The following is a 19,684-nucleotide window of genomic DNA, read 5'->3' on the forward strand; positions in this document are numbered from 1 at the left end:
ATCTATCTATCTATCTATCTATCTATCTATCTATCTATCTATCTATCCATCTATCTATAGAGAGAGAAACGAGCTTGTCATCTTACTGCCAAAATCACTTCAACACTATAATTTCCTAACGTTCCCAGTTATCCATACCTTGGACCTATTTACCTTATATTTCTTTTCTTCTTCCCTTCCTTCCTTCCTTCTTCCTCTCCCTCCTTCCCTTCCTTCTTCCCTTTCTTCTTTCCTTCACTCCTAGATACCAGCAATTGCCAAATGCAACTGAATTCCATTTTACAGTCTTGAGAATCTACCAGTTGAGCAATCTACCCTACTTCAGGCTCTTCTCATTCAGTATAGAGTATAGAGCAATAGTTCCCTAATAGGCATCCTTTTAGGCAGTCTTTTTGTCCTCCAACTCATACTGCACACAATACCTCTTGGTGCATGTGCTCCAATACTCCACTCCTTGTGCTACTTTGTCTTCATTCAAGCTCTACTCTCTGCCTGGAATGGCTGGTCATCTCTCTTAAGTCTAGGACATTCATAACTTTCTCTAAGGATGCAGCTCAAAATGGAACCACCATCTACAGGACCTGAGCCACTTTTCCATCCATACTTTTAGGGTTCTTGATAAATACCTTTATTACAGCAGGTATTATTTATTGTGATTGTTGTATGGCACTCTCCCCCAATTAGACACTAAGTCACTATAAAGTAGAGACTGTGTCCTGCTTATCTTTGCATCCCAGCATCTAGCACAATTTCCAGTCCACAGAAGTCAATACATATTTGTTAAAGAAATCAATATCTTAGGTCAAAGGAGAAAGGCTATTCCCCTGAACCTCTCCCTATCCAATACCTTACCCAACTTCTTCATTCAGTAAATAGATTACCTCCCACATTACCTATACAACACACACACACACAATTATTTAATAAGCCCTTTGGTGATCTGGGTCTGTCTACAACCTTGGCCTGATACCATATTATTCTCTACTGTGTACATTATTTTCAAGAAACACTCAACTATCTGTAGTTCTCTGGACATATAATGTTCTCTTACTTCTTTCTGCCTCTGTATCTACTGTTTGGTCAGACTGGAATTCTTTCTGACTGTTTGTCTACCTAGGAAATACCTATTTATTATTTAATTTTTGGCTGGTTGCTGACTCCTTAGTTAAGCTGGCTGGCTTGCTTATTTATTTACTTATTTATTAATTTGAGACAGTGTCTCACCTTGGAGTGCAGTGGCACAATGTCAGCTCACTGCAACCTCTGTTTCCTGGATTCAAAAAATTCTCATGCCTCAGTCACCTGAGTAGCTGGGATTACAGGTGCTTGCCACCATGCCTGGCTTATTTTTGTGTTTCTGGTAGAGACAGGGTTTTACTACGTTGGCCAGGCTGGTCTCAAACTCCTGGCCTCAAGTGATCCACCCACCTCGGCCTCCCCAAGTGCTGGAATTACAGGCACGAGCTCCTGCACCCAGCCTTAAGCTGGCTTTGTCTTCTTTGTTTTCTGGTCTCCCTAGACCCAAAGACAACTCCATCACCACATTCATCACTCTATTAGTACCTCCACTACCAAGCATTATTCTTAGCACATTATACAGATTATTCTTATAAGAGAAGCATCCCTCTTATGCCTATTTTCATGGCAAAACTGACGTAAACTTTAGTCTACTGCCTTTCTGGAATGAGAGCCAGGAAACATTTTCTGCAAAGAACCAGATATTAAATATTTTAGGTTTTGTGGACTATTCAATCTCTATCGCAACTACTCAACTCTTATAGTGCAAAGGCAGCCACAGCTAATACATGGCCATGTTCTAGTAAAAGTTTATTTCATAAAAACAGATGGCAGGCCTGATTTGGCCAGTAGGCCATAGTTTGCTTATACTGGTTCTAAAGACTCAATCAAGCTTCATCAAATTAAATCGGATCGACAGTGTTAGAAGCTAAAACCCAATCCCTGCTTCCAAATGATTCCCTTATCTCATCCCAAAGTTTTCAGTACATGAAACCTTTAAGAAATTACTTTGTAGGTAAATCCACAGTAGCAACTCAACAATCAGTTATAGAACTGAACTGAATGAGACAGAAATGGGGCCCTGAGGCTGATGTTTGTGTTAATCTCCTACTTATCCCCCATAACCCTCTGCTAAGGGCAACTGGATCTTAACTAGATGTCCTTGCCCCCAGTACTGATTTCTCACCATTAGATAACCTTTAGTCTAAGAGGAACAGCCAGCCCAAGACTCCATCCTGTGCCTGCAACATTTACCTGGCCTTCATCTCAGTTTCTGATGTTACTGGTATAAAAATAAAGTTAACTGAAAGCAGACCACAAATAGAAATAAGCTTCCACACTAAAGTGGGCCACAAGTTTCAACCTAAGAAGTGAACACTTTATAGTGTTCTGAGCATTGTTTCACAGAGTTAGAGCAGTTCTCTAACCTAGTCCATTTTTTATACAAGTAGCATAATAACCAGAAAAAAGTGGATAAGGGAAAAAAAAAAAGATAAAAAAGAGAAGCTTACTGAATTATAAGCCCCTGGAAGACAGGAATCATGTCTCATTCACCCTTACCTACCCAGCATAGTGATAAATAAATGAATGAATGAATGAATGAATGAATACATTTATGAAGCTAAGATTCTAAATAACTAAGCTTGCTGAAACACAGTTTCCAAATTCCCTCAAGTATGCTCTAAAACCAGTGGAGAAGTTGAAACCTTCCAGCTATGAGTGAGGGAATAACCTATATCTTACTTTCTGCAACCAACTCACCATCTTGAGTGTTTGGACTCAGGATTTGGGTTCGGAGTTCCTCCAGGCTAATTCCCAGACACCTACAGATCTCCTCGGGGTTATAGGGTTCAGGATGAAGGGCATCTTCTGTGACCAACAACATTTCTTCTAGACTAATCCCTAGTTTAGCCTGCACCTCCTCCAGCCGCAGTACGTTGTCCCATTGCAAGTTTTTGTATTTAGCCAGGAGCTGCAAATTCAAACCGAGATAATGGTCAATTTTTATTTCAGAATTTGATAGGTACTATTTTAATTAGCCAGATTCAACTTCAAGCTGTTTTTGTTGTTGTTGTTGTTGTTTTCCATTCAACCTCTCTAAATTTCCCACCATTACTTGGAAATGCATACTGGCTTCAGATGCCTGGAATTAAACATGTTTGTATGACACTCACTGACTAGTTAAGTATTTGTCCTGAAACACACACACACACATGCACATACACTCAACTAATCCCTCACTGATTTTTTTTTTTTTTTTTTTGGACTGTCACCACTTTCCCTCGGGGCTATTTCTTTGAATAATTTTACTCTTTTATCCCTATTCAGTTCATGCCTACTGCATTCCTCCCTAGGAAGTCAAGAGAAAACTACTTACATCTCATGTGACCTGGGTCCTGAAAGGATACTGTACGTCCAATTAGGGTACTTCCTGTTTACTATATGTCTCTTTGAAAATGGCATTATATGGACATTTGGGGTAAAGTCATAAATTTGAAATGAAAACCTCCTTGGTGACCTTATGTGAAGCACTTCATTAGGTCACTGGTGGTAGTAGAGTTGTATATTCCTCTACCCTCAAGAACAAGAGTCTGGCTTCTAACTGCATCCTGAGGTACTTCCTCAATCTGACGGCAAAGGTTAAGTACAAACCAAATCTGTAACCACCCATGGGAACCCCAATCCAGAATATATTTCTGTCATTCTCCCCAAACAATATCAGAGTAGGTGGCGATCAAAACAGGGAAGATTTCTCTCATCCTGAAGTCTACAATATTCATGGCCTGGGTGTGAGGACAGAGGGGCAGTTTAAACAGCAAAAAGAAACAAGAGAAGGGGAAATTAGTCTTCAAGAAAATGTGCATCTGATTTACTCTTCCATTATGTTGATGATTTTCTTTCTTTTTGACAGGAAGCAGGGTTTACCAAAAGACTATTGTACTCTGGTTACAGCCACTGACTTCTAAAGAATGTTAATAACAGAAGTTATTATATTAATTTAATCCTCTTTTTAAAACCCTGGCTTGTATATTTGAAATGAGTTAATGATTTTAAGGCCAAACTGGAAAACAAAACAACAGAACTATGATTTTCGGTTCAATTATTTCATGGAACATGGTGTCATTAAAAAAAAAAAAAAAAAAAAAAAAACATGAGCTAAGACTTCTTCCGACCTGTTTGCTTAGCACATTAATTCATTAGCAGTACGGGGTTGATAGCTCCACAGACTGACCCATTCATTCATTCATTCATTTCATTCACTCATTCATGTACTATATTCCAATGTATTCCAAAAATAATTTGAGAAAACTTACAAAGATATACATAATACAAAAGAATAAATATATATTCATTTTAAAAGAGCTGAAGTCAATGATCTCCTACAATGATGCTTTCTGGCAACACATCCACAATCCAACTGAGATAAGCAATGAAGCTAACAAAAATAATAGTGCAATATAGTCTAAAATATGCCCCATGTTTCTTATAATCTTCAATAATCCCGTGAGACAGATATTATTACTCTATTTAGAAAATAATAGTAGGCCGGGTATGGTGGCTCAAGCCTGTAATCCCAGCACTTTGGGAAGCCAAGGCGAGTGGATCACTTGAGGTCAGGAGTTCAAGACCAGCCTGGCCAACATGGTGAAACCCCATCTCTACTAATAATACAAAAATTAGCTGAGCGTGGTGGTGCATGCCTGTAATCCCAGCTACTCGGAAGGCTGAGGTAGAAGAAACACTTGAACCCAGGAAGCGGAGGTTGCAGTGAGCTGAGATCATGCCATTGCACTCCATCCTGGGCAACAAGAGCGAAACTCCGTCTCCAAAAATAATAATAATAGTAAGTGACTTGTCCAAAGTCACTTAACAAGGCCAGGTGTGGTGGCCTCATTAATCCCAGCTTTGGGAGGCTGAGGTGGACAGATCACTTGAGGTCATGAGTTCAAGGCAAGCCTGACCAACATGGCGGATCCTCGTCTCTACTAAAAATACAAAAATTAGCTGGGCATGGTGGCATGTGCCTGTCATCCCAGCTACTCAAGAGGCTGAGGAATGAAAATCGTTTGAACCCAGGAGGCAGAGTTGCAGTGAGTGGAGATGGGGCCACTATGCTCCAGCCTGGGTGATGAAGTGAGACTCTGTCTCGAAAAAACAAAGTAACTCAACTAGTTAATAACAGAGTTGGAAACTGAATCCAGGTCTTATAACTCTTTCTTGCTTCCCCTAGGCCACATTCTCAATGAGGTATGGATGATGACTATATCATGTTACCCATATGAGTTCAAATCACTGATCAAGTCTTAGAAACGCATTTCAAAACACAAACCTAGATCTGTGCTAGAAGTGAACATTCCAGTAATTTAAAAACACTTTGATAAATGGGTTCCTTCCAAACAAAAAAAGAAAAACATCAGAGAACTGCCCCCAAGAGATGACAGTGGGCTCTTTCTAAGAAGTTTTTGATCTCCAAGTTCCCATTCCCATTCTCTCTGGAACCAGTCACATTGCCCCAGGCACTTGATCCAAGAAAACTGGGCCAGTGATGTGTGGGGAGAAAGTCTGCAAGAGATGGCTGCAGCCCACAAGATTCAGTTTTCAAAGGCAGCCTCCCGATGTGCTCTTCTGCAGATTGAGGCACTAACATACAGTTCACATTCACTCCAGCAATATCCCACTTTACTGTGACTTGAGTTGTCCAGTGAGCCCTCAGCTGGAGAATCCACACAACCAATTTGGTGTATATTTCAATTAAGGATGAAATCTACCATATGCCCCCAATGACAGCTGCACAGCCCATGAGCTGTTGAATTATACTACATTGAGGGAGTCAAATAGAAAAGCCTCTTAAGCCCTTTGAAATTTGGCTTGGAAAAGAGAAAGATGACTTGCAGATGAAGAAAATGGGTGGATAAGATCATCGTTGCTCAAAGACAGAGCTTCATGAAGGCACTTGTGGCCCAGGTGACTGACCTCCTTCACATTTGTGAAGCAGGGCTATGAGTCAGAGCTATGGGTTATTTTGTCACAACTTTCTCACTCAGTAGTAGGGTGGGGAAATAAGAGAAGGTAGTTCTTTGTCCACATTCACCATTTTCTTTTCACCATGGCAAACATTAAGTATTCATATCAGATACCACTTCTGAGAGGTTCCTGAGCTCTGTTCCATACTCTGTGGACAAGAAAGCAGGCAACAAGTGCTTTGTCCACAGTCATGGAAAGAGGCACTGATAAATAGTGCTAAAACTCTGTTTTAGGTTGCTTTCTCTCAGATGCAGGCCCTGTGACAAAAATTTGAGGGTAAGAATTTGAGGGGAAGGTGATCCTAAGAAACATTAATAGAGGAATGGAAAGTGAGACAGGAAGAGAAGTCAATATGAGGTACACTGATGTTGGCAGGTGAGTCTGGGCCTGTTGAGCTTCAAATCACAGGTCCTCTGGAACCTGTATGTGTAAAGCTCAGTCCTGTCCTACCATGGGCAAGAAAGCCAAAGTATTTACCCAATAACTTCCAGTTATCACTGATTGAGGCGGCTCTCAAGGATATTAACTCCTTAGCACTTTCAGGTTGTCCCAGACACAAACAAAAATACTAAGCCCTCTGCTCTTGGTCTGAGACTCCCTGGGTCTTCGGGTAAGAGGGTATGGTAGAGAAAGTGTTAAGATATTCATGAAGAACTCTCATCATCTCCTACTTTTTGGTCAACTTCTAGTCCATCCTACCTTCTCAAAACCTATCAATGGCAGCACTATGCTTTTCAGCAACCATTGTGTCTTGAAGCTGCAGCCCTTATTGACTCAAAGCTTTTTCTTTATTTCTTTCATTCATGTGCATCTGCTCACAGTGAGTGTTTACGGGAGTGCCTATTACTTTCCAGGCCCCAGGCAGACAGCAGTGAGAAAGGCATACATGGCTCCTGACCACATGCAGCTCACAGTCCACCAGAAAAGACAGAGGTTAAATTAAAACTACATTTAACATAAAGAACTTAATCTAATTGTGATAAACTGCTATAATAGAAAAATACATAACATGGTAAGGGCACATAAAAGAGTATTTAACCTAACTGAGGCCAGAAGGCAGTCAAGGAAAACTTCCTCAAAGTAATGAAGTATATGCCAGAAGGAAAACAAAAATCGAATCATAGAGAGCCTGTACCCAACCCTTACTAGGTCCAGTCAGAGCTTCTCTCATATCTCTCCCTTTTTATCCCATCCTCACTGATACTCTAGTACCTACTTCTCTTCAACCAAGGCAAAAGCTTCTGCTACCATATTAATATTTCTAAAATACCTATAACAACCACTGCTTTCAAAGCCAAGCCTGGGTAAGCCTGAGCATAGCACTGAAGGTCCTGCCACAGTCTGGTTCCACTAAACACATTACCCCTATTCCCCAGTATGTATGTCCTCTGCCATGCAGCTTGGACTCACCATTGCCTGAATACTCCATGAGAGAGTCTTGGCAGAGTATGCACTATTGAATCAACTGGCTGAGTGAAATTGGCTATGTTCTTGAGTATTTAATTTTTCTCTGCTCAAATTCAAGGAAATGCCAAAACCATGAGAATATTATGCCAACTTCTCCTCACATTCTATCACCAGACAAAGAATGTTTCATACTGACTACTAAGTGACAGGAACTAAAAACTTGTGACTGATGGACCCTGACCAGACAGGCCTTGTAAAGAATCACTGTAAATTTTCCTTGAAGTGTCAGAGGATCATATGAAACTCTCTCCTTCACTGCTTCTCATGTTGTCACAAGGAGCTCAGGGTATGCAAAAAGCAACAGTATAATTTCTCTTCCCTACTTGACTTCCCATAATACTTATTATGTGCATCACACATTTTATTATTCAATATAACTAAGGGATACTGTATAAGGAAAGCACTTCTGGAAACATTTAAGCCCCAAATATGTGTAAACTATGAAAAATTTTGTACCTACTAAAGATCCCTGGCTGCTTTATCATAAAAATGTGCTTTATTAAAATATCATTTATACAAGTGGTAATTATAAATCTCTATTGAGTTTGCTTTGAAAAAATTTTAATTTTAGTCAAATGCTCTACAGGGCTCTGACTTTTTATGAATTTGCATCCATTAGCTTTTGAAAGCTGGTGGACAGAGAGAAAGAGACAGAGATAGAGACAGAGAAACAAGGTGAGACAGAAGTTGAGAATAGAAGAAATTGCTAGCATTAAGGCAAAACAAAGAAAAATTGTCTTTATTGGTTTAGTGTACTTCTCTGTGTTAACTTGATAAAAAAAAAAGAAAAGAAAAGAAAAAGAAAAGTACTCTTTTTCCAAAAGGATCTGAGAAAAATAGGAAGAAAGGAAAAATAAATGTTATTCATTACAACTTTGCCATGTGGAGCCCTAGCTGATCAGTCTCATTTTCAAAACTATCTTGACCTGGCCATTCTTCAACTGACACTTCATTATTATTGCTGAAAAACAGAAAGTTTGCTCAGACTGAGATAAGCTTTTTTAAAAAATATTTTTACATGAGAGTTTATTTCTTTATTTAATGAGACCATCTTCAAACAAAAATTATATTCATTCACATGTTGCCAAAAATGGAAGAATAGAACCATATTGCAAAGAAAATATGCTTAGAATTCCAGTCTATATTCCTAAGCAAAAGCATATTCCTAATATCAATATCTCTGAGTAAAGTGCACATTAGCAGTTTTATCTTCATTTCCCTTTTGTATGAAACCTGGGATTTTAGTGATTTGCAGCAACATGATTTAGAAACAGTTTCCATCTTGATAAAGTCTTTCATTTTTCTTTCTTCCACATTGTAAAAGAGAAAAATTCATAGTATTTAAAACAATGTGTTTATCTACGTCAATTGGGAGGAGTATGTAGCAAAAAGCCAAATTCAGATGCCAATTTTGCTGACCAAAGTACCTCTAAAATGCATATGGGGTTATGCAGTTAAACTGAGAAAACATCCTCAAGAACAGGAGGTTCTGCAGTGGATTAAGATCTTCAGCTACTACTGCTTCCAAAGGAGATGCCCTTTTTCTAGTTAACTCTCAAAAAACATTCCCCCATCCCAATAACTTTTACAACAGAGACTCAGCACCACAATTTCATCCATCATTTTCTTCTTGTATCTTTGGGAGAGTAGTCACAACATGAACTGATTTTACATGTCTAATACTTATTTCAGCTCACCTATGGATCTGGTAGAGGATATCTAATTTCGTGATAAAACTTTGAAAACAATGTTGTGTATGTTTGAGGTCTCCTTAGGAAGGCAACACTTACTCATCAACCTCAAGATGAAAGGTCAACAAGACTAAGCCCTCAAACAAATAAGACACTAATTTCTTCCATCTTCTGAAAAAGGAAGTGTGTCGTAAAAGAAAAAAAAGTTCATCGAACCTTTGATATTAAAAAGTTTACAGCACTGTTTCTCTACACATATGCACTGATCAAATACTATGAAGAGTTCAACATTAAAGCACTTCTATTACATTATTTTTAGACATTATCTTAATAAGTAAATTTAAAAATAAAAAACATTTAAATCATAATTTTTCAAAAAATGTATACCCCCCCAAATATTCCAGAAACAAAAAGCTTTATTTTCCTGGCTCAGTATATCTCTAATTTCCTGAATTTCCCAACCTCAGAGGATAGAAGTAAGAGGAGAAGTGCTAAGTCAGTAACAAGGGAAAACTACACTTTACACACCTCCACAGGATCTAGTCCAGTGCTGAGCATATAATAAGTACTTGTAAAAAACTGCGAAATTGTTCAAAATAAAGTACAGAGCAGGTGATGCAGGGAGCAGTCATTCATCTATTCAACAAATGTTTATCCTGTGTCTCTTCAGCCTAAGCACCACATCAAGCATTAGGGATATAAGAGTTAACAAGACAAAACACCGCCTCAGCTCTCAGGTAAAACTGAATCTGAAAGAAGAGACAGACATTGAATAAATGATTGTGATAAGTGCCATAACTGAAAAATAAAGTGCTTCAAAATATAAAGGGGGCTCTAACTTAGTCCAGGAGTAAGCAAGTCAGGGAAGGCTTCCTTGAGGGACATTTAGACTAAGACTTCAAAGAGGGCTGAAGGAAGAATGTCCTGGGCAGGTGCAAAGTCTCTGAAATGAGAGTGAGTCTCATGGCTGGAGTGTAAGGAAAGCAGGTGATGCTAAGATATGAAAAGGATGAGGTGCACAGGTCTCAGATATGGTGGCTCTCCAGGTGGTGATATGGACTTTTTACTTTACTCCAACGAAATAGGAAGCTTTTGAAAGGTGTGAAGCAGGGGAATTTAAATTGCTCAGATTTAAATTTCTAAACTGTCATGCTGTTATTTAAAGAATGATTGGGAAAGAGATGAGCATGAATTTAAGGAACAGTGAGAAGGCTAATGTGATAGTCAATAACTGATGATGAGACCCATGGAAAAATATAAGGTATGGGAATGATTGAGTTCAATTTCAACATGCTCAGTTTGAGAGGTCTATGGTTCATTCAAGTAAAGATGGTCAATAAGGCATTGGATATAGAGGTTTGGAGCTCAGCCAAGAAAGCCTTAGCTGAAGATGTTTATTAGGAAGTCATCATCATAGAGATGGAAGTTGAAGCTGAGGGCATGAGACCAACAGAAGAAAGACCACTAGAAAGAAGAAGACCAAGGCCAAGGCCTTGAAGAACACCGAATTTAAACATCTGTGGGAGGAGAAGTGAATTCCTGCCATCTCTTCATCCCTGCCCAGGGCAGGTCAGTGGGGGGAATGGCTAAAACCCAAAAGAAATAGCAACAAAAATATAAGGGGGAAAAAAATGGAAGTGAAGTATACTGGAAACCAAAGGAAGAGAATGTTTCAAGAGGGAAAGACTGGTTAACTCTGTTGAAAGGTAAGAAATAACAATGAGAAATAAGATGAAGACTGAAAAGGGTCCACTGGATTTACCAATGAAAAAATCTTTGGTGGCCTAAGAAAGAGCAAATTCAATATTATGGAGAAGGCAGAAGTGAGATTTTAGTAAATTAAGGAATAAGAGGGAGGTAGAGGAGTAAAGATAACACATACAAAGCAATTTTTGAGAAGTTTAGCTGTGAAGAGAATGAAAAAGTAGAAACAGAAATAGTAGATGGAGAGAATTGTGAGGCTTAGGGTAGACATTTCTAATACAAAATACTAGAATAGGTAGAGTCTGATAGAAAGGATTTAGTAGAGAAATAGAGGTGAGGAACAGGTTAAAGATGGAGTGAGTTCCCTGCAGCCACACACGGAAGGGCTGGCTTTGACAGGAGATGCAGATATAGAGAGACATGCAGATATGATGGCAGGAAGCCAAAGTCTATGTGACCACATCTATTTCCAACATGAAATATGGGAGAAGATCACTTTTGGAAGTTAGGCTGAATCAAGTAATGGGTGTTTGAGAGAAGTAAAGAAGTTCTGAAATTATTACTACTGAGAAAATAGATTTCAGGCTGTATTTAGGACCTGGTAAAGGTTGGTAATCCTAAGTCTTAGGTGATATCTATCAGTATCCATCAGGAGATCAAAGCAAGAGTGGAAGAAAACACAGTGGAGCTCTTGACCCAGAATCCACTTCCTAGCCTCCAGCCTCAGTCCTCTCTCCAACTTTCTAGTCATATTATGAGCTATTCTAGATTATTTATAACATTCAATTCCTGTGTCACTTTTTGGATCACTGGATTACTTACTATGTGATCACATATTAACCATTTCCTGTTTCATAATCCCTCAACCTGACCTCAACTCTACTGTCCACTCTCTCTAGTCCCATGTCCTATGCCCCTTTGTATATCTTCATGCTGCTAGAACTACAATAGCTACCCAATGAAAACTACCTAAATAGATTTAAGGTTTAACTGTGAGGGTTTTCTAAAGAGAGATTTCCAAGACCCCCTGCTGGTTTGTGTTTCCCTAGTAGACATGGAAAAATCTTCTTCCTGGGTACTGGGTGTGGGGGGACTGCACCAATCCTTTATTTTTGGAGTGACGAATGATAATCCAACATAAAAACTGCATCTTAGAGGACCAGAAGGGGTGAGGCTGCCATCACTTTTGTTGAGGAAACAAGACCAGCTGTGGTCATTCCCATCAATTGTCTTTCTCCACCCATAGACCTAACCCATAACTCTGCTTCACATATATAAGCTGCCCTTTTCTTCCCAGTGCCACCCTAGAAGACTCAACTGGTTCATCTGTCTTCTGAGTTAGAAATCAGATTTCTCTGTACCCAAAGACCTTCAGTTGGAATGTTGCTGCAGTCAGAATGTTGACCGAAAATTTGGGGAAAGAGATAAAGTAATAGAGAACAATGAAAATAAAGACAAGAAAAACCTTACTTCAAGTTTCGCTAGCTTGCCAAGTTCATACCTTCGCAGCCAGCCGACACTCCATCACCCTGATATTGAAATGAGAAGTTGCTGCCTTATTCATCTCCACACAACTGTTGGCAATCACAAACACTGCTCCACTTGGGAGTTTTACATCAGTTGCCCTCAGAGGACTAAATTCTATCAACTTGGCCTGTTAGAAGAAAAATGAAAGGAGAAATATAATTTATTAGAATGGAGAAAATGTTCAAGTGTTTCTGTATTTATTTATCTTAACAAAGCATTTTCTCAAAAATGTATTCATTCATTCAAATATTACTTATTGACCTCCAGGTGCTGTACTAGGCACTGGAAATACAACAGTGAACAAGAAAGACACTGTCACTCCTCTCATAGAGCCTACAGTCAAGTGGGAAAGACAGTCTAGTAGACAGACAAATACATTTCCAAGTTGTGTTACAATGGTAGCAAAGCACAGATGCTATATGGACACATAGCTGAAGCATCGGATCAGATACAGCCTAGTGTAGGCTCCACCCAGTTGAAAAAGAGAAATCTAAACTGAGTCCTAAAAGATGAGCAAAAGTAGGGCAGACAGAGGGTTTCTTTCCTCAAAAAGCATGTCAAGAAGAGGGAAGAACTTAGGCAAGTCCTGGAGCAAAAAACAACATGGGATGTTAATGGAGCTACGGGCATGGAAATTTGGTTTGGGGCTTACAGTTTGAGGGGTGAGAAGTGGTAAGAGGTTAGGATAGAGGGGTAAAGCAGGGGTCACATGGTCAAGTGTTTTGTAAGCCCAAAGAACTTGGACTGTGCTCAGATTTTATAGCAAACTTACATTAATATCAGGACTCTGGCCCTCATGTCTGCCTGTTGAGTCTCATCCAAAACACCCAAAGTATTTTCTTAGTATTAAAACAAATTTCCTCATGCCTCATGTCTTTGGCTTAGGGGAATCAATAACAAATATTCTTAATAAGAAGGAATCCAGGTGTTCTTGGAAAATAGCCAAGCCTGTAGGAATCTGATGAAAAACTAAGAAAATGTTTTAAAGAAATGTTTGCTCTATTTTGGAAATGAGCAGCTTATGGGCAACAACTCAAACCTCTGCTCTGCCTAAAGGAGTTGATAGCCAAGGGGAAGTGGTATCCAGCTAAGGAATTCATTCCTGGCTTACTGTCAACATTCTTTTTCCCACCACTGAAGCCCCAAAAATGTTGACAAAGAAAAATGATACCAAAGGGTAAATTATAAAAAGAGGGACTATGAATATATGTGGTAAGAGAACTATGATTTGGGTTTAAAACCAACATGAGTTTATAAAAATGCCATGAGATGAAGTGATTTAGGACAGGAGCAGGAAATGAGGTTCTAATAAATAGGGAATTGAGAAAGCTCATCTTAACAATGAAGAAAAATAGAAGAAGGGAAAAAGCTAGACACATGAGAAAACCAGACCTGAGGTATCATTCTGGAAGTGTAAGAGAAAGGCAATCAACATGAAATAGAGTAGGTTAACTGGTGGCAGCCTTGAGTTACAAGCAGCTGGGAAATAATATCCTACAATAGAGCCTAATATAGGAGGCTGTCCATAACCAAGCATCCTGAGGCTCTCAGGGCCTTCCTCTCCATGTCAATTTTCCCACTAGGAATTTCCAAATGGTTCCTATTTGGAATGCTACCTACAGTTCCTTCTTCTGCAAGAAATGATATAGACTGGTCCATGCCTCCTCCTTCAGTACCAATGTAACGCTCACTCTTGGCACAGATTTCTGCAAGTTCCACCTGGAAAGGTAAAAACTAATTTGTACTGTGAGTAGTCATAACTTATTTCTCATTCATTTCTTACTACAGGCATGACAAATAGGTTTGAATTTCAGTGCCAACTCTGATCAACTAATAGTAGCCTGCCTGGAGCACTGCATTAAAAAGGGCTCCAGACTATAGGAAAACATACCAAAATCAATTAACAATGTCTGCTATGGGTATGAAATAAGATATTGACTGTAAACGCTATGTTTTTGTCATCCCTAAAAGTCTCCACAGAGCAAGCAGTTTCTACCATCTTTCTATTTACTCTATCCTTCCCTAGACTGGTATCACTGAAAATCTCATATGGGCAATCATTCATTTTTGCCTCAGCTTCCTTTGTCTCCCAACAGTGAACTATTCCACAGCCTACCCATAACCAAAGTGGGGACACTAAACTGTATTTTCCTGCCCAAAATTAATGAAGTCTCTCTGGCATTTCCATTAAATGTAAGAATCAGAACTGGTGTCATCTCATCAGACTCATCTTCCTCCAACCAAGATGAAGAGACGTAATAGATGCACACAGTTCTAATCCAAACTGAAAATCTTGAAATATGTTTAATAATCTTTATTGGTTTCCTATTGATTAAGAAATAAATCTAAACCCCTCAACCAGGCATTTCGAAGGCTTCCAAAATCTGGGACCATTATGCACATGAAATTGTATCATTTACCATTCTTATCCAGTTAGATTTGTCTCTTTGACCATTTCACACATGTTATGAAACTTGGTATTACTTCCTGTCTTCTCTCCTGTATAAATTGTACTTTTGTTCAATATCCAGTTTATTGGCTAGGTACTATAGATAAATCCCTAGGCTGACCACTCAAATCTTTCTTCATGGCCGGGCACTGTGGCTTACACCTGTAATCCCAGCACTTTGGGAGGCCAAGGTTGGTGGATCACGAGGTCAAGAGATCAAGACCATCCTGGCCAACATGGTGAAACCCTGTCTCTATGAAAAATATAAAAATTAGGTGGGTGTGGTGGTGCACACCTATAGTCCCAGCTACTCAGGAGGCTAAGGCAGGAGAATCGCTTGAACCTGGGCGGCGGAGGTTGCAGTGAGCTGAGATTGCACTACTGCACTCCAACCTGGTGACACAGTGAGACCCCTTCTAAAAAAACAAAACAATATTTCTTCATTATGGAGTCTTCTTCAAATATTATTCCCATCATGGTGTCCCCTTTTTCTAAACTCCTAAAACATTTATAGTTAGTATCATCTAATACACTACTATTCATTTATTCATCTATTCAGTTTTTCTTTCTTGTAAGACTTTATTCAGGCCCTTATTTCTGTTTTACTATATGATGTTTCTAGAATAATTATTCTGAAACACTGATATAATCATCTCTTGCCTGCTTGGTTGTCAACACCTTAATGCTCATAGTCCTCAGCATGGTACACAAGGTCTCTAATGACTTAACCCGAGTGCACTTCTCCAGCCTGCTCTCCCACCACTCCTCCTGTAAACCCTAAGTTCCAGCCATGAGGGATACTAAACAAATGCTGTTCTTTACCACCCCAGGCTCTTTCACATCCCATTGTCTTTATAATATGATTTTCTATTCTCTTCACTCAATACCTCCCTACCCAGCATTCCCAACTAGTCAACAATTCAAGCAGCACCTTGCTGTGGAACCTGCACTACCACCCAAATGCATACATACCACATAACCCCTCCTCAGCACTCCCTGTTAATAACTCTATTATCATGTATTGACTATGCTTTAAGTGTGGATCTACCTGTCTTTTTATCTACATGTCTGTGAGAGTCCATGCAGGACCTAGATCAGAGCCCACTTAATATGAGCTGAATCACAGTGTTATTATTGTTCCTTGTTTCACGTTTCTATCACATCTGTTTGTTGTGAGAGATGAATAAAGTACGGTGTTTCTTTTGTGTCCCTTACTTCACATAATGCCAAACACATAGTAAATATTAATAAACACCTGCTGCTTTCAATTTCTGAGAATAGTTGCCCAAACACCATCTGACAGATTCTGCAAGTGTCACATTCCTTGTTGGTCATGTGGATTCACTAACATTACCTTTGTCTTGTGACATGAGGTAAACATAGGATTTTGATGCAATAGGCATTGTTCACGGCCTGCTGACCCACAGAGCCAGTGTCCATAATATGTACATTAAAAATAAATTAGTAACCAAAAGATCAAAACACTTGGATTTAAAATGTAGAGAAACAACATACCCAGATGAAGCAGTACATTCATCATTACGTAAGAGATGATGGAACCTGGGTGCCCATCTAACTGTGACCCTGGGCCAGTGTCAAAAGTCCCCTCCCCTCAACAGCAATAACAGCCACATTTACTGAGTGACAGTATGTGGTAAAGTATACTCAGTACCTTGCAATATTTCTTTTGTAAGCATTATCTCCTTCAAACCTCCAAACAATGTTCTGCTTATCCCCATTATAGAGATGAAAAAAAATGGAGTTTAGAGATATATAACCAGAAGTGGAAGAGCCAGGATTTGAACCTCATCTGTCTGACTCCAAAGCCTATATTCATTTCTCACTGGACTTCAACTACTCCCTGCAAAATGGAGATGATGCAATCTATTTTTCACTACCTCAAAGGGATATGAAAAGACAAATGAGATTCACCAAAATTTAAGTATCTTCCCTCTTAAGAGGAAAAAACCAGAACATTGAGAAGTTTGACAAGTTTATGCTTAGTAATTATTTTTTCCATTTATTCATATTCTATTAACAATGCTAATGGTTTTAGTAGTTAAGGTTTATTGAGCACTTATTATGTGCTAGGTAGTGTTCTAATTGCTTTGCCTGAATTATTTATTTCTCACACAACCCTATTGATATGGTTTGGCTGTGCCCCCACCCAAAAGTTCATCTTGAAGTGTAATCCCCATAATCCCCACGTGTCAAGGGCAAGACCAGGTGGAGGTAATTGGATCACAGGGTTGGTTTCCCCCATGCTGTTCTCATGAGAGTGAGTGAGTCTCAGGAGATCTGATGATTTTATAAGTGTCTGGCATTTCCCCTGCTTGCACTCACTCCGCCCTGCTGCCCTGTGAAGAAAGCACCTGCTTCTCTTTTGCCTTCTGCCATGATCGTAAATTTCCTGAGGCCGCCCCAGCAATGTGGAACTGTCAGTCAATTATATCTCTTTCCTTTATAAATTACTCAGTCAAGTATTTCTTCATAGCAGTGTGATAATGGACTAATACACCTATAAACTAGGTCTCTGCGGTTTACAGATTAGGAAACTGAGTGGGTTTACTAGTTGAGACTAGGCTAGTAATTATTAAAGATATGATTCAAACTCAAATTATCTGACTTCAGCACCCATAATCTTAACCACCACCATATATTACCTCCTATCCATAATAAGGAGAAAAATACCCACCTCCCTAGACATGGTGGAATCATCTGATTTACACAAGAAAGCAGCTAAGTCCCAAGCCAAATGTAAAGACAAATTATAATTACTATAGAATGTAAGACCATTTTTTAAGTGCTCAGGGAGATAGAATTTAAAGACTCTGAATGCCCCTAAAACATTCTGCTCTCTATCCCTTCCTTCAAAATCCTAATGACTGAGAATCATTACGGAAGACAATTTGACTGCATGGGAAACTTTTCCAAAGTGTATAACCAATAGGCTTGTATCTGTTCAGACTTCTGCCCTCTGGACAGTTAGGAGAAACCTGACATTATTTACAGATCTTTTAAAGCTACTGAAGATAGTTAATGAAGCTACTTTAGTCCTTTGTGTGGTTCTCTTGAAGCAGCCTGGGAAGGAAACAAAAGGCTTGTGGGCTTCCTAAATTAAACAGTTTGTCCATCTGCACACCACCGGAACTCCAGGTAAGAGGAGAAATGAAATAACAGGGTTCAATTTAATAGAGAATCTAATTAAATCTAACTGATTAGAACTGAGAAGGGCTAAATATTTATGAATGTTATGCTTTGCTAAACCTGGATATCCACAAAAAAAAAAACAATAATAAGGATACAAAAAGACTCAAGATATTAATACAGTGACCTGTTTTTGTTTAGCAGTTTTACTAATGAGACTGTTAAAAGTTGAATTACACTGGAAGGAATGTTTCTCTGAGTTAGGTAACCATGCCTAAGGGAAGCCTAACTATTCAGAACACAAGGCTCTAACCAAGACAAAATTACACTGTTATAGTCGGCTGCCATAAGTGTAAGTCGAGAGAAAGGAAAGAAATAAACAGACCCATTCATTCATTCAACAATCATGTAAATAGTGACCTAACAGATAAGTGAATAAGCCAGTGTCTGCCCTCAAGGAGCACACAATATTGATAGTGTCTTTAGGTGAACAAGTCTTCCAAAAGAAAATGTAAACCTAGAGTGCCAGACAGCTTCTGGTTGCCTCTCCAGATCTGTCCACTTGTCTTCATCCTGCTATCCCAGAAGGCTGCCCAGGATGAACTACAGTCATGTGCTGCACAAAAACCTTTTGGAGTGGTCTCCTAAGAGTAAAATGGAGCTGAACAATTCCTATCACCTAGTGACACCATAGCTCAGAGCAGTTGTAACATCACATTACATCTGTGGTGATGTTGACGTAAACAAACCTACTGCACTGCCAGTCATATAAAAGTGTAGTACATATGATTATGCATAGTACATAACACTTGATAATGGTAATAAATGGCTATGCTACTGGTGCACATATTTATTATACTTTTCATCATTATGATAGAGCATACTCCTACTTACTAAAAAAAAAAAGTTAACTGTAAAACAGTCTCAACCAGACAGGTTTTTGGGAGGTATGCCAGAAGAAGGCACTGTTATCACAGGAGATGACAGCTCCATGCATGTTATTGCCCCTGAAGACCTTCCAGTAGGAAAGATGTGGAGGTGGAATACAGTGATATTGATGATCCTGACTCTGTTTTAGTTTTTAACAAAAAAAATAAAAGTTTAAAAAGTTAAAAAAATTAAAATTTTTAAAAATAGAAAAGAGTTCACAGAATAAGGATATAAAGAAACATTTTGTACAGTTATACAATGTGTTTATGTTTTAAGCTAAGTGTTATTACAAGAGTCAAAACGTTTTTTTTTTTTTTAAGTTTATAAAGTAAGAAAGTTACAGCAAGCTACGGTTAGTTTATTACTGAAGGAAAACATTTTTGTATAAATTTAGTGTAGCCTACGTGTACAGTGTTGATAAAGTCTACAGTAGTGTACAGTCATGTCCTGGGCCTTCACATTCACTCACCACTCACAGACTCACCCAGAGCAACTGCCAGTCTTGCAAGTTCCATTCATGATAAATGCCCAATATAACTGTACCATTGTTTTCTTTTAAACCATATTTTTACCTTTTTTATGTTTAGATACACAAATACTTACCATTGTGTTACAACTGCCTATAGTATTCAGTACAGTAATAAGCTTCACTGGTTCTATAGCCTAGAAGCAATAAGCTGTACCATATAGACTAGGTGTGTAGTAGGCTACACCATCTAGGTTTGTG

The 19,684-nt window shown here is 38.9% G+C and overlaps 1 protein-coding gene across 11 annotated transcripts in view; it reads right to left on the reverse strand.

The window, feature by feature from the left end:
* GALK2 (galactokinase 2) overlaps nt 1-19,684 on the reverse strand; it is a 220,164-nt gene that overhangs the window by 77,265 nt on the left and 123,215 nt on the right. For 8 of the 11 annotated variants that reach the window (XM_023227250.3, XM_023227248.3, XM_023227245.3 and 5 more), the window contains exons 6-8: nt 14,052-14,150; nt 12,406-12,558; nt 2,779-2,989 (exon numbers count right to left, since the gene is read on the reverse strand). In XM_023227250.3, the coding sequence (XP_023083018.1) occupies nt 2,779-2,989; nt 12,406-12,558; nt 14,052-14,150 (463 nt within the window). The remainder of the gene's footprint in view (nt 1-2,778; nt 2,990-12,405; nt 12,559-14,051; nt 14,151-19,684) is intronic. The other 3 variants (XM_023227252.3, XM_023227247.3, XM_023227253.3) reach the window with 2 other exon arrangements.

Source organism: Piliocolobus tephrosceles, chromosome 6 (assembly GCF_002776525.5).
Source record: "Piliocolobus tephrosceles isolate RC106 chromosome 6, ASM277652v3, whole genome shotgun sequence".
NCBI lineage: Eukaryota > Metazoa > Chordata > Mammalia > Primates > Cercopithecidae > Piliocolobus > Piliocolobus tephrosceles.